Source organism: Rhopalosiphum padi, chromosome 2 (genome assembly GCF_020882245.1).
Source record: "Rhopalosiphum padi isolate XX-2018 chromosome 2, ASM2088224v1, whole genome shotgun sequence".
NCBI classification, from domain to species: Eukaryota; Metazoa; Arthropoda; class Insecta; order Hemiptera; family Aphididae; genus Rhopalosiphum; species Rhopalosiphum padi.
In genome coordinates, this window is record NC_083598.1 from 46,491,360 (window position 1) to 46,506,045 (window position 14,686).

The window sequence follows — 14,686 nt, forward strand, 5'->3', positions numbered from 1 at the left end:
TATGATGGTTATAAAAAAATTGTAATAGTAATCTTTAAACGTAAAATATTATATCTATGATAGATTTTATGTTTAAGGAAAAACTATTAAATGTCTCATGTCTTTGATTAAAGATATTTTTCACCATATTTTATAGTTATACCCAGAGCCGTGTCGTGGGGGGGGCATGGTTTAAAGGGGCGCCAATAAAATTGAAATGCATAATGATAAATAAAATAGGGGGCGAATATTTTTAATTTTGCCCTGGGCGCCAAATCTTAACGGCACGGCTCTGCAGTTATACCTATGTTCTAACGTCCCATAAGACGAAATCCTATATAAATACGCTATTGGTATTTGGTACCTACCTACCTAAATAAATAAAAACTGAAAAATATGAATACTAACAAAGGGCCGAATATCTCGAATAAATGGAATATTATTTCAATTTGAAGAGTAAAATACTAAAATATAATAGAAATACAATAAAATTAATAATAACGTAATACGAGGCAATCAGGAAATTTTTGAAGTCAAAGGACGAAGCTCGACGAAAGCGAACTCTAAACAGTCCAAACAAACAATCAAACTAATAAAGTAATAACTTACTATTGAAGTCAAAAATTGTGTTGTACCTACAACAAACTCTTGTTTACCATCACACCCGTCCAAAGTTAGTAACAAGATAGTATCACTGAGCTGATAACATAATGTGCGTTCTATGGTTATATACTTCACAAAAACAGCCGGGTTTTATCATTTTAAAATCAAAATAATAAATAGTTAATGTTTTTAATGTTGTAATTTTAAAAGTTTTCAAAACACAATAAGTATTTATATGTTTGTTTTTAATGTCACTATTATTGTAAATATTATGTTCGTTTTAAATTAGTGTACGATTATTGAATGTATCAAATACATTAAATCATCGATTCCAGAGACTGATTGATTGTAAGAAAACTTATTTTCAATGTAATATGTATTACATGTTTTTTTATAGTAATATAATTATTTAATGTATATTTTTGATCTTCCTAATATTATTTTATATCGTAAATTTACATTAGATTTTAGTTAATCATATAATTTGTTACATTAACTAAGTGTATTTTATGAAATTTAAATAGATATTTTAGAAAGAACTCTTTCTATGAAAATGTAACTAGACCTTAAATATTCCATGCTGTATCAAGAACTTTATTCTTTTAATAATATAATTCTTTAATTATATTTAATTATTTATTTACGTAAAAGTTATCATATACCTACTAAATATATACCCTATAGGTATTGACATTTAACATTTCTTAATTAATTCAGTTTATTAAATTTTAATTGATTACAACTGGTAAGAAATACCCATCTAGTTTATTGAAAACAAAAACAAATTGTATCCAAATTTATTAAATTTATTTTAATAGTATTGTCTGTCTATCAGATATCATAGCTTTGTATAATATTATAAAATAATATATATATTATTTCTGTGCATAGTTTAGTTGATTTAAATTGTATTAAATTCTTTATTTACATTTCAGAGCCAAAAAAAAACATGTCATCTGTACGCATGCAACATTTTGTAACTAGGTTAAAGTCCAAAAACTTTGAGATCCGTAAACGAGCTGCTCGAGATTTGAATCTCTATGTAATTATCAAACATTTTTTAAGCTTTTACCTAAATATACATTAATTTGTGTTTAATTATTATTATATAAGGTAAAAACTGAACTACGTGAAGTATCAGCAGAAGAGCGAGCAGTTTTTAATGATGAATTTAACCAACATATATATGAAATGGTATCAAGTTCTGACAGCAATGAGAAAATTGGTGGAATACTTGCTATATGTGAGTATAATGCAGCTGTAGAAATTTTTTATCATATAATATTAGTTACTAAGAAAATAATTTATTTTGGCAGTTGTATAAATCAAGAATTTATTAATAGGTCTTCAAATTACACATTTTTTATTTTTACTTTTTCTTTCTTTGTTATAATGTATAAATTATAATAAATTTGTTTTGAAATCATTAGCTCATATTATGTGTTGAATTGCAAACATTTGCTAATAATCCATTAATAATTAAGCAAATTATCATGTCTTCAACTGATAGAGTTAATCAAAACATTTGAATTATATTAGAATTTTTAAGTTTATTTCATTATGCAGCATTGACAAATTAATAGATATTATGATATGAATCACTGAACTGATAAAATTGTAAACAAATTATTATAAAATGATTTTAAAATTGTTATAATCTAATTTCATTGTTAGCATATTATTTTCATTATTAGTGTTAAAAAATATTTTAGATATATTATTAAAATAAATCTATAATATTTTATTTGGTGATGTAAATACTTTATTTGTTGATTAATATTTTATTAATTGATGATGAAATTATTGAATTCATTTTTACAGTGTGTTTAATTGGTGCTGATGTTGGCAATAAAAATAACCGTATTAGTAGGTTTGCAAACTATTTACGTAATTTATTACCATCTGCCGATTCGGCAGTAATGGAGCTTGCTGCCAAAACAGTTGGAAAATTAGCCTTGGGCTCTGGTACTTATGCAGACCAGTATGTTGAATTTGAGGTAAAAAGAGCATTTGAATGGTTAGGTGGTGTACGAAATGAACCAAAAAGATATGCAGCAGTGAGTAACATCATTATTTATATTAATATTATTATTGGTATAAATAATCTTAATGATACAATTTATTTGTTTATAAGGTGCTTATACTCAGAGAAATTGCTACTATGGTTCCAACTCTTTTCTTTCAACACGCAGCTCAGTTTTTTGATTTGGTGTTAAATGTAGCACGTGATCCAAAACCAAGTATTAGAGATGGAGCTGTAGAAGCATTAAGAGCAGCACTTGTTGTAACTGCTCAAAGAGAAACTTCTAAACAAACACAGAAGTCTGAATGGTACTAATAAAAAATATATAAAACATGTATTTGACTGGGTTATCATGTATAATTTTAGATAATTGATACTCAATTATTGAACTTCACTTACCTCAATTTATTTTTCTGGTTTACCTAAACTTAATACTTAATATACAATTTGTATACTCATTACTTACAAACTTAAGTCAAGATATGTATGGGGTTAATTGATTTGAAAATTTTGGAAATTAATTATTATTTTTCATTATGTTTTCAAATAGTTATTGAATGTTCAAAGTTTAATAGGGTAATTAAATATGTGGGTGGGCATATTTAAAGTAAAATATGTTGTGTAATATTTTGTTTATTATATCTATAATTGTGTTGCTAATTTAATGTTGTTTTTTCTTCTATTAGGTACAAGCAATGCTATGAAGAAGTTATGAATGGAATTGATGATTCTATAAATAAAGAAAAAGGCATTGTTCGCGATGACAAAATACATGGATCATTATTAGTGTTAAATGAATTGCTAAGAGTCAGCAATGTTAATTGGGAAAGACGAAATGACTCTTTGATGCAAAGATTGCAGTGGGATCAAAGTCAGACTAGTGCGGTTAGATATATTTATGAAAAATATCATATAGCTTTTAATTTAACTAAACAAAGCATTTCACTCATTTCATTTCTCAAAATTATCCCTATCAGTAATTTATAAATCTTTTGTTATATAGGTAATTGTTTATCATATTTATCATTAATTTTTATTCTTATTCTGTATTCTTATCCTATAATTTCTCATAGTTTATTTTCTTTTACTTGGTAAAAAGTGTAACAATGATATTACCTTGATTGTTATTTTTATAGTTAAAAAGAAAAAAATACAAATTCAAATAATAAAATTAAAAAAAGTGTTTGGTTTTAGGAAATATTGAGTTTACTACCTCGAACAAAGTCTGCTTTGAAAGGGCTGGTAGGCGGTTCTGGACGAACAGATGATGACTCAGTAAGAATTGCATCATCAGGTATTCGATACGAAAGCAGTGCTTGCAAAAATTTACTTCAAGAAAACTATGACCGAGTGTGTTCATCAGCAATATCTCATAGAATGTGCAGAAATCTCTTAGTGAATTCTGCTCTGATGAAATTGCTTCCCAGACTAGCTGCATTCAATAAATCAATTTTTGTTCAAAAGTATTACTGTATTATTTTAATATTTTTATCTACATGTTCTTAATAACATTTTATTTTCTAGTTACTTAAATTCTTCAATGCTGTTTCTTCTTGCAACTATCCGTGGTCGTGATCGCGATCAACGGACTTATGCATTTGTTTCTGTTGGTCTGGTTGCAATAGCTATTGAAGATCATATCAAACCATATTTATCTAAAATTCTAGAATTAATACGTAGTTTCTTACCATCTAAGGTATTATTTTAAACAATATATTCAAAGATTTTCTTTTCAAACAAACTTGATTTGTGATTAGTGATTACCACTATAATATGGTTCATTTTTGTATTAAAATAGATTTTTGAAAATTTTTACAGGATAGTTCAAAAAAAAAAACCTGCAAATCCTGAACCAGCGGTTTATGTTTGTATTACATTATTGGGAATTGCAACTCAACACAATATTAAGAATGATCTTAAAGAACTTCTTGAACCGATGTTAGCAATGGGTCTCAGTCCTACACTTACAATAGCTTTTAAAGAATTGGCAGTAGCTGTACCTGCATTGAAAAAAGATATTTCTGATGGTTAACAAAGAAGATCATTTAAGTTTCATTTTCTTTAGCTATAAACATTGGTTTTTCTTTTTTAGGATTACTGAAAATACTGTCTCAAGTGCTTAATAACCGTAGTTCTTCTATAGCATTGCCATTATCTGTTACAAGTTCTGCACTCAGTTTGTCATTAATGCCATCAGTTCTTGAGTCTCAAAATATTTCAAATATTGTTTTGGCGCTCAGAACACTTGGGAGCTTCAACTTTGAAGGTTAATATAATATTTATTACTATTTTTAAATATATTGTATTATAATTATTAATCAAGAATATGTGACTATTTAACTAAAAACAATATTTCTAGGACATTCTTTACTGCAATTTTTGCGTCGCTGTGCTGAGCATTATCTAGAAAGTGAACAGCAAGAAGTTCGAATTGAATCTGTTCGAACATGTAGTCGTTTATTGCGTTTGGCAATTGAGTCTCCACAAAGTAAAACATCTCATACAGTTAGATATACAATTTCTACAGTCATCAAGCAACTGCTTGTTGTCGGAGTTTCTGATACTGGTCAGTAAGATAAATGTTGTTTGTATATAAAATTTAATACTAAGAACAGATAATAATTTGATTTATTTTCTCATTATGTTAGATCCTGATGTGCGTTATGTAGTGTTTGAGAACCTCGACTGTAGTTTTGATTTTTATCTTGCTCAAGTTCATAATCTCACTGCATTATTTATGGCTATGAATGATGTGAATTTTGAAATAAGAGAAATGGCCCTCTGTACTATAGGACGGCTTAGTCTGGTAAATCCTGCTTATGTAATGCCACCGTTGCGCAAAACACTAATGCAGGTTTGTATTTATTATTATTTATCTTATTTTATGATAAAACAAAGAATTTGAAGAAATTAAAACGGAATATTTGATAACATTTTCCTATTAGTGTTTGACTGAACTTGAACATAGTGGAATGGGTCGTAATAAAGAGCAAAGTGCCAGAATGATTGACCACATGGCTGTTCACGCTCCTCGTCTTGTGTCTCCGTATGTGCAACCAGTTTTAAAAATATTAGTTCCTAAACTTCATGAACCGGATTTAAATCCGAGTATTTTGATAAGTATACTCGCATGTATTGGAGATTTGGCTCAGGTAAGTTTAATATGGTTTTATTTTATTTAAAATAAAATAATTATTTGTGTGTTTGTGGTTGAAATTAACAGGTGAATGGAGAAGAAATGTGTTGTTGGACTGATGAACTGTTGCCTTTCTTATTGGACATGTTAGGTGATGGTGGATCGCAAGAAAAACGTGGAGTTGCTCTTTGGGTACTTGGTAAATTAGTTGAAGGACTTGGATACGTCATTCAACCATATGAGCAATACCCTTCTTTATTGGACACTTTACTCGGATTTTTAAAAACTGAACAACAACCTATAGTCAGGTGCATTTTTGTGCATTTTATGCATTAGTTAACTCATTAACTAATATGATTTTCTTATTTTTGCTTTAGAAGAGAAACAATTCGGGTACTCGGGCTTCTTGGAGCTTTAGATCCTTATAAACATAAAATGAATTTGGGACAGATTGATTCCCAAATTGAGTCTACTGCATTACTTTCGATGACTGATCCACGCCCTATATCAGAAACAGAATGGACGACGAGTGAAATGTTAGTAAATATGAGTACATCAACATTGGAAGAATATTATCCAGCTGTAGCGGTTGCAACACTTATACGCATTATTCGTGATCCAAATTTATTTCAACATCACACTATGGTTGTACAAGTTAGTAAAAATGGATGTTTAAAATGTATATTATATTTTATGTTTCTTTTTTTTGTTGCCAAAAATTAACTTAATTTACACTGCAAATTGTAAGACATTTATTGTTAATTGATAACGAGTAGTTACTATATTTGAAATATTAACTGTATTAGGTATTATTTTATTTATTTATATACCTTAATCAGTCGAGATCTTCAGTTATTACTTAAGTATTCATTATTTAGTTTAAATATTTTGTGTACTAATGATAATTAATATATAATAATATGTTATATTTTAGGCTATAACATTTATCTTTCAATCTTTGGGAATAAAATGTGTAGCATACATACCGCAAGTTATGCCCAGCTTTTTAAATGTGATTCGTACAGCAGATGCCAACTTTAGAGAATATCTATTCCAGCAGTTGGGTGTACTTATAAATATTGTTGGTCCACACATCCGGAACTATTTGGATGATATATTTTTGTTAATTAAAGTTAGTTGCATTTAAAAATTCTCATTTAAATATGTTTAATGTAAAAATTGAATTTGTTTTCCTAGGAATTATGGATCCCAAATAGTTCACTTCAGTGTACTTTAATTCAGCTAGTTGAATACATAGTTGTGGCACTTGGAGCTCAATTCAAAACTTACTTATCTCAATTAATGCCTAACATACTACGAATACTTTATCATGATTCTAGTAAAAACCATAATGTTACCAAGAGAGTAAGTCATCATTCATAGTGATAATTTATTACTTTTATAAGTTAATATATAAATGTACTATTATTTATTTATATAATAATTTATAAACTTTTAGATGGTTGTGGCTTTATGTAAATTTGGTATTAACTTGGATGAGTATTTACACATGATTATGCCACCACTTGTAAATTTATTTGATGCCACTGATCATCCTACTCAAGTCAGCCAGGTGGCAATGGAAACTGTAGCACAGTTAGCATACACTTTAGATTTTACCGACTATGCATCACGTATAATACATGGAATTGTATGAGTATTTGTTGTAATTTAGAGTAATATTATTTATATTAAATTTTTTGAATGCATTTTAGGTGAACTCCATAGAAAGTACACCAGAACTTAGAAAAACTGCTATGGAAACATTATGTGCATTGATATGTCAATTGGGTCGCAAATATACAATATTTATGCCACTTGTTGCACGCACTTTAAATAAATGCCAATACAATTATCCTCCTTATGATATGCTCATTACTTATATATCATCAGTGTGTGATCAAATTAATGTCACAAAAAAATATCATTTTCTAACTTAAATTTTTTTTTAGAATAATGATGGAAGTCTAGAAGAAAATCTATTGCTTTCTAGACACAAGCAGTTTAAAAGTAAAAAAGAAGTTGGTGTTCATCTAGTTGGAGATGCGGCTACTATAATAAAAAAGGTGTTTTTTGATAGTTTTGTTTTAAGGAACATTATATAAATAATAATATCATCAAATGGAAATAGACTCTCTTTTTTAGTAAATTATCTATTAATTAAGTATTCATTTTAATACAAAAAAAAAAAAATATATCATCCGTTCATAATTTTTGCAATGGCCGAATTTTAGTTTAATATTATTTTTATTTTTTTAAAGATGCATACGTCATTACCAAATTTACAAAAAGCATGGTTAGCAAATCGTTGTGTATCTAAAGACGATTGGCTGGAATGGTTAAGACGACTTGGCATTGACTTTTTGAAAGAGTCGCCTTCACCAGCTCTACGTTCATGTTGGGCACTTGCCCAAACATATTCTCAGTTGCCCAAAGATCTATTCAATGCAGCATTTGTCAGTTGTTGGACAGAATTAACAGAACCACTTAGAAAGGAGCTAATACAGACCTTAGAACAGGCATTGATGGTTTCTGACCTCCCTGAAATGACGCAAACTATATTGAACTTGGCTGAATTTATGGATCATTGTGAAAAAGGACCATTGCCAATTGATCCTCATATACTTGGTGAAAGAGCTATGGACTGCCGAGCTTATGCAAAAGCTTTGCACTACAAAGAAGACGAGTATATCAAAGAAATAAATAGTCAAGTATGCCCAAATATTATTGAATCACTTATATCTATCAACAATAAATTACAACAAAAAGAAGCAGCATCGGGTACATAAAAAATTATTATTACAATAAAATGTTTGTCAACTAATGTGTTATTTATTATTATTAATGTGAACTAGGTTTATTGGAAGTGGTTATGAGTAAACAAGAAGAAGACCAAGAACCTGGTGAACAGTTGAAAATACAAGCTAGGTGGTTTGAAAAACTACATAACTGGGAACAAGCATTGTCATGTTACGAAGGATTTTTGCAAAAAGAACCAAATGATATAGAGTGGTCATTAGGAGAAATGAGGTAGGCTAAATTTACAAAATTTAACAATCAGTTCTTAGAATGTATAAATTGATTTAATGATAGGTGTTTGGAATCTCTGGGTCAATGGGGAAAGCTAAATAATGTGGCTGCTTCTCATTGGTTACATTTCCCTGAGAGTGGGCGTGAAAAAATGTCGAGGGTTGCTGCAGCAGCAGCCTGGGGATTAAAGCAGTGGCAACAAATGGCAATTTATGTGGATTTTATACCGAGAGATACTATGGATGGAGCCTTTTACAGAGCGGTCTTATCTATTCATGGAGAGCAATATGAACACGCTCAAAAAGTATGTACATCCTTAAATGTATTTAAAAAGTTGATTTATATACTTGTACTATAAAATGTATCTATGTTTATAGTTCATTGATTTAGCTCGAGAAATTTTGGATACTGAACTTACAGCTGCTGCAGCAGAAAGTTACCAGCGAGCTTATGGTGCTATGGTTTCTGTACAAATGTTGTCTGAACTTGAAGAAGTCATTCAATACAAACTGAAACCAGAAAAACGCCAGATAATTTATAAAGTCTGGTGGGATAGGCTTCAGGTAATAATAACCATAGAAAATTTGATTCATTTAAAACATAAAAATGGTTTTAGGGATGTCAAAGAGTTGTTGAAGACTGGCAGCGTATAATTCAAGTACATTCATTGGTGTTAAGTCCCGAAGAAGATATGCATACATGGCTTAAGTATGCCGCTTTGTGTCGTAAATCGTCACGTTTGGTAAATTTCTATTTTATTTTGAAGTTTTTTACTTATTGTTATTTAGAAAGTGTATAAATGTTTTTTATATTTCAAATAATATGTTTAGGTATTGTCTCATAAGACTCTTACTACATTACTGGGTACAGATCCTTCAAAAAATCCTACTGAACCATTACCAATGACTCATCCTCACGTCACATTTGCATACATTAAGCATATGTGGACCTCTGGATCCAAATCGGAAGCCTTCAAGTAAATAATAAACATTTAATATTTACATAGATACAAATGTTTTATAACAATTTTTGGACATTGTTTGTTTGTTATTTTTAGTCATTTGAATAGTTTAGTTCAAAATGTGCTGCCACAATTAAAACGAAAAGGGAAAGATAATGAAAAACTTAGAATTGATCCTACTAAAAAACTGTTGGCAAGGTAATGTTCAAATTATGATAAATATTTTTACTTTTATTTTATGTTATACAGAATATAATTTATGTTTTGCAGATGCTACTTAAAGTTAGGATATTGGCAAGAGGAGCTTCAGGGTTTGACAGAATTATCAATACCCAATGTTTTAGAATACTACTTTGCAGCAACATTTCATGATCCCTGTTGGTATAAAGCATGGCATTCATGGGCATACATGAATTTTGAAACCGTTCTTTTCTATAAACATCAACAAAATAAATCACAGGCAAATGATCAGAATGCAGAAAAAGGAGTAGCTGATAAAACTAGTTCTGAGGTAATTAAATTAGTTCTTATTATTATTCACTATTTTTAATACAATTTTTAATTTTTATAGTTTCCAAAATCTGACCAATATATTACACAGTTTACTGTACCTGCAGTTGAAGGATTTTTTAAATCTATCTCTTTATCTCAAGGTAGTTCTCTACAAGATACATTAAGACTCTTAACTCTATGGTTTGAGTATGGTCAATATCATGATGTGTATGAAGCCATTGTTGATGGCTTAAAATCTAGTCATATCAATACGTGGTTACAAGTAATCATTTGTAAAATTAATATTTAAACAAAACCATACTATATCTGAAATTTTGGCTTAGGTGATACCTCAATTGATTGCTCGCATTGACACGCCTCGCACACTGGTCAGCCGTCTAATTCAAGTTCAGTTAATTGATATAGGCAAACACCATCCACAGGCCTTGGTCTATCCATTGACTGTGGCAAATAAATCTGCCAGTGTAGCACGAAAGAATGCTGCAAGAAAAATCTTAAAAACAATGTGTGAACATAATCCAAATTTAGTACAGCAAGCGGTCATGGTTAGTGATGAATTACTTAGGGTTGCTATACTTTGGCATGAGTTGTGGCACGAGGCCTTGGAAGAAGCCAGTAGGTTGTACTTTGGTGAAAATAATGTGAAAGGAATGTATGAAGTTTTAGAACCATTGCATGCTATGCTGGAAAAGGGGCCTCAGACTCTGAAAGAAACTTCATTTAATCAAGTATGTATTGAAAAATTTATTTGCTAAATATGTATAAATATAATAAATAAAAAATGTATTAATCAATTTTTATCTAGACATATGGTAGAGATTTGGTTGAAGCTTTAGAATGGTGTAATCGTTATCTGGTTTCTGGCAATAATCGTGACTTGAACCAAGCATGGGATTTGTATTATCATGTTTTTCGCCGAATATCAAGGCAATTGCCTCAACTTACAAATCTGGAACTTCAGTATGTCAGTCCACAATTACATCAAAGCCGTAATATGGAACTTGCAGTCCCCGGTTCATATATACCTGGTCAACCTATTGTCAGGATTGCTTACATTCAGAGCTCATTGACTGTGATCAGTTCAAAGCAACGTCCTCGCAAATTAGTTATTAAAGGTAGTGATGGAAACGAATTTATGTTCTTGTTGAAAGGTCATGAAGATCTTAGACAAGATGAAAGAGTAATGCAACTTTTTGGCTTGGTCAACACGCTGTTGCTTAATGACCCTGATACGTTTAGACGAAATTTAACTATTCAGGTGCTTGTTATTTTTAATATTTCTTGCCACATACATTATACTTTAAATATTAATATATCTATGATTTTTATTTTAAAATACTTCAGAGATATGCTGTTATACCTTTATCAACAAACTCTGGACTTATTGGTTGGGTACCTCACTGTGACACATTGCACACTCTAATACGCGATTTCAGAGAAAAGAAGAAGACTTTATTGAATATAGAACACAGAATCATGTTAAGAGTAATGTTTATATTATCAGTGTTTAAAATTCAATATTTTTATAAGTACTACTTTTATCTTGGACATTTTTTATTTTTTAGATGGCACCAAACTATGATCATTTAACATTAATGCAAAAGGTTGAAGTGTTTGAACACGCTTTAACTAATACCCTGGGAGATGATCTAGCAAGATTACTATGGCTCAAGTCCCCATCATCTGAAGTTTGGTTTGATCGTAGAACTAATTACACAAGGTCATTGGCTGTGATGTCTATGGTTGGCTATATACTTGGATTAGGAGACAGGTAAAATTAATCTTTACATAATGTTATAATATCTTATTATACAAGATAGACATATACTATACATCAGTGGTTTTCAACCTTTTTGGGTCCACGGCTCCTTTTGATTTTGGAATCAAATATACGGCTCCCATACGAATAATGATGATAATAAAAACATATTGTTTACAATTTCGAATTAGTTTATACTACGGACGCGGCTCCTTTAATAATAACCAATGACGCCCCTGGGAGCCACGACGCACAGGTTGAAAACTACTGCTATACATGTTATCCTATTTTTAATTTTCCTCATCGAATAAGTTAAAAATAATTTAGTGGCCTACCCTGTATTTAATTGTATATTTAAATTAAATTGTTTGTGGGCTAATACAATGTTTCATTATTAGACATCCTTCAAATTTGATGTTGGACCGTTTAAGTGGAAAAATACTACATATTGATTTTGGCGATTGTTTTGAAGTGGCTATGACACGTGAAAAGTTTCCAGAAAAAATTCCTTTCAGGCTTACTAGAATGCTTATTAATGCTATGGAAGTATGTATAACTTGTTGAACTGTTTTTGAACAGTGGTAAAACGTTTTTATTGTATTATTAGATCACTGGTATTGAGGGAACCTATCGTAGAACATGTGAAAGTGTTATGACTGTGCTTCGAAACAACAAAGACAGCTTGATGGCTGTACTAGAAGCTTTTGTTTATGACCCATTGCTAAATTGGCGTCTAATGGAAGCTGGCGTTGGAGCACGGAGAACAGCAGCCGCAACTGCTGGCGCTACAGTTGTTGGGACAAATCCTATAAGTGCAGCTTCTGCTGCTACTACAGTTTCAGAAGAAGTGAGCATGGCTACTAGTTTTGCAGCTTCTCTTAGTAAAAAAGCGGCTCCTTTGAATGTTGGTCCAGGAGGTGACAATGGTATGTTAATGAAATTACAAATTTAACAGTATAGTCTGTCTCACAAAAAAAGGTACCGTTTTGCGCATATAGACTGAGTTATGAACTAGGGCCGAATTGAATTTGGTGAGGATATTAGGTGCGAAAACGCGAAGTAGTATGGGGATGTAAAAGAATATCCGGTTTTTGTCGAGATGCGGAACCTTTCTTTCACGAGACAGACTATAGTATTGTGCTATGGAACATATTAACTTTAGTGTATAATACGTTTGGTGGGTGGTGTTTAGGTAATAACGAAACTGAGCCAACTGAAGCATTGAACATGAAAGCTCTAGCAATTGTCACAAGAGTACGTGAAAAATTGACTGGTAAAGACTTTATACATGAACAAGAACTGACTGTTCCCAGACAAGTAAATTTACTCATACAACAGGCCACTGCTAACGAAAACCTTTGTCAATGCTACATTGGTTGGTGAGTATAAGTTATAGGTTTTTATTTTTATTTGAATTTACCTAATTTTTAAGTTTTTAGATTCAAACTATGATTCAATAACAATTAAAATAAATTCTTAAAAAAAGTTTAAATTATCTTTTATTAATTATACTAGCATTTTTTCTTTCATACATTTATACCTATATTTATTATTTTACAATATTACATAATGTTAAAACTATGTTACTGATTGTCATTTTTTGATAAAATTTTTGTAAAATAATTTCTGAAACGTTTATTTTAATTTTCAGGTGTCCATTTTGGTGAAATTTCATACTACGTCTGTTGTTACAAAATTACACAATATACACTATACATTATTGTTATTACATTTTATACACTAATTTAAGATTAAGAACGTTTTAAGAATGTTTAATGTAGGTAATGAAATGTGTATATATTTTTTGTTTTTATTTAAAATTATTTCCATTTTTTTTTTCACTATTGCATATAAACCAATTTGGTGCATTTATAATTTTAAATTTTATTTTTAAATTTTTGTTTTTATGTTTTTGATCAAGCCTATGTTATTTTTACTTGATACCAAGATTTAATTGTATACTGTAAACTACACAATTGTACAAAAAAGTATGTTAAAAACTTTTCATTGAAAAACAATTAATAAAATATCCAAAGAAAAATTATTGATACAAGTTCACTCACATGTATAAATAATATAGTTATTTAAATATCATTATATTAAAGAAAATCAATAACAACTTGATCTGTATCAGAATTTAGTTGACTACTTAGTTTTATTTTTTACAAAAGTAGTCAGACAAAACGCTAACTATTTTAGAGCAAGGATTTTAACCATGTTGGGCAATCATTGATAAAATCAAAATATTGAAATAATTGAATTGCCTAAAATGGCTAAAATTGACTATCTATTAATTGAAGTAAAGTGGTTAATTCCGACGGTAAATATCTACAGAATGTTTGTAATATAGATACAAGCACATTCAACCTGAGGAATACTTAATAGTCAATAATACTTGACTTGATAACTCAAGAAGATTGTTTTTGGAATAAGTTATCTTATAGTGCAATAATTCAGCTTTTTTAATATTACTATAAACTTAAAATGCACTTATTTTGTTTGTTTGATTGCAATTAAGTAAAACCAAGTTCTGAATACGTTCAATTCTGATAATTATGCTAGAATAAGAAGATTGATGGAATTCCAAATAACTAAATCATATTCTCAAATATAACGAACTAGAAAAAAGGTAACATTTTTAAACGATTTGGATTTTTAAATTCTGAGGAATTACGACTTATG

At 29.7% G+C, this 14,686-nt stretch overlaps 1 protein-coding gene across 1 annotated transcript; it reads left to right on the plus strand.

Moving 5' to 3' along the window:
* Positions 1-752: 752 nt before the first annotated feature.
* On the plus strand, positions 753-14,140 carry LOC132919450 (serine/threonine-protein kinase mTOR-like). Its single transcript, XM_060981077.1, is given in 38 exon segments — positions 753-930; positions 1,518-1,624; positions 1,696-1,825; positions 2,404-2,639; positions 2,717-2,913; positions 3,292-3,490; positions 3,800-4,068; positions 4,130-4,301; positions 4,424-4,432; positions 4,434-4,632; positions 4,698-4,871; positions 4,965-5,171; positions 5,254-5,459; positions 5,551-5,757; positions 5,829-6,049; positions 6,119-6,395; positions 6,676-6,873; positions 6,939-7,106; positions 7,201-7,392; positions 7,457-7,633; positions 7,694-7,807; positions 8,003-8,522; positions 8,597-8,771; positions 8,835-9,075; positions 9,149-9,334; positions 9,388-9,513; positions 9,602-9,747; positions 9,829-9,930; positions 10,003-10,243; positions 10,304-10,507; positions 10,569-10,973; positions 11,051-11,503; positions 11,590-11,730; positions 11,811-12,016; positions 12,403-12,550; positions 12,612-12,930; positions 13,197-13,383; positions 13,656-14,140. Coding segments are annotated over 37 exon segments (7,461 nt in total). The 5' UTR covers positions 753-930; positions 1,518-1,531; the 3' UTR covers positions 13,672-14,140.
* The last annotated feature ends 546 nt before the right edge of the window (positions 14,141-14,686 follow it).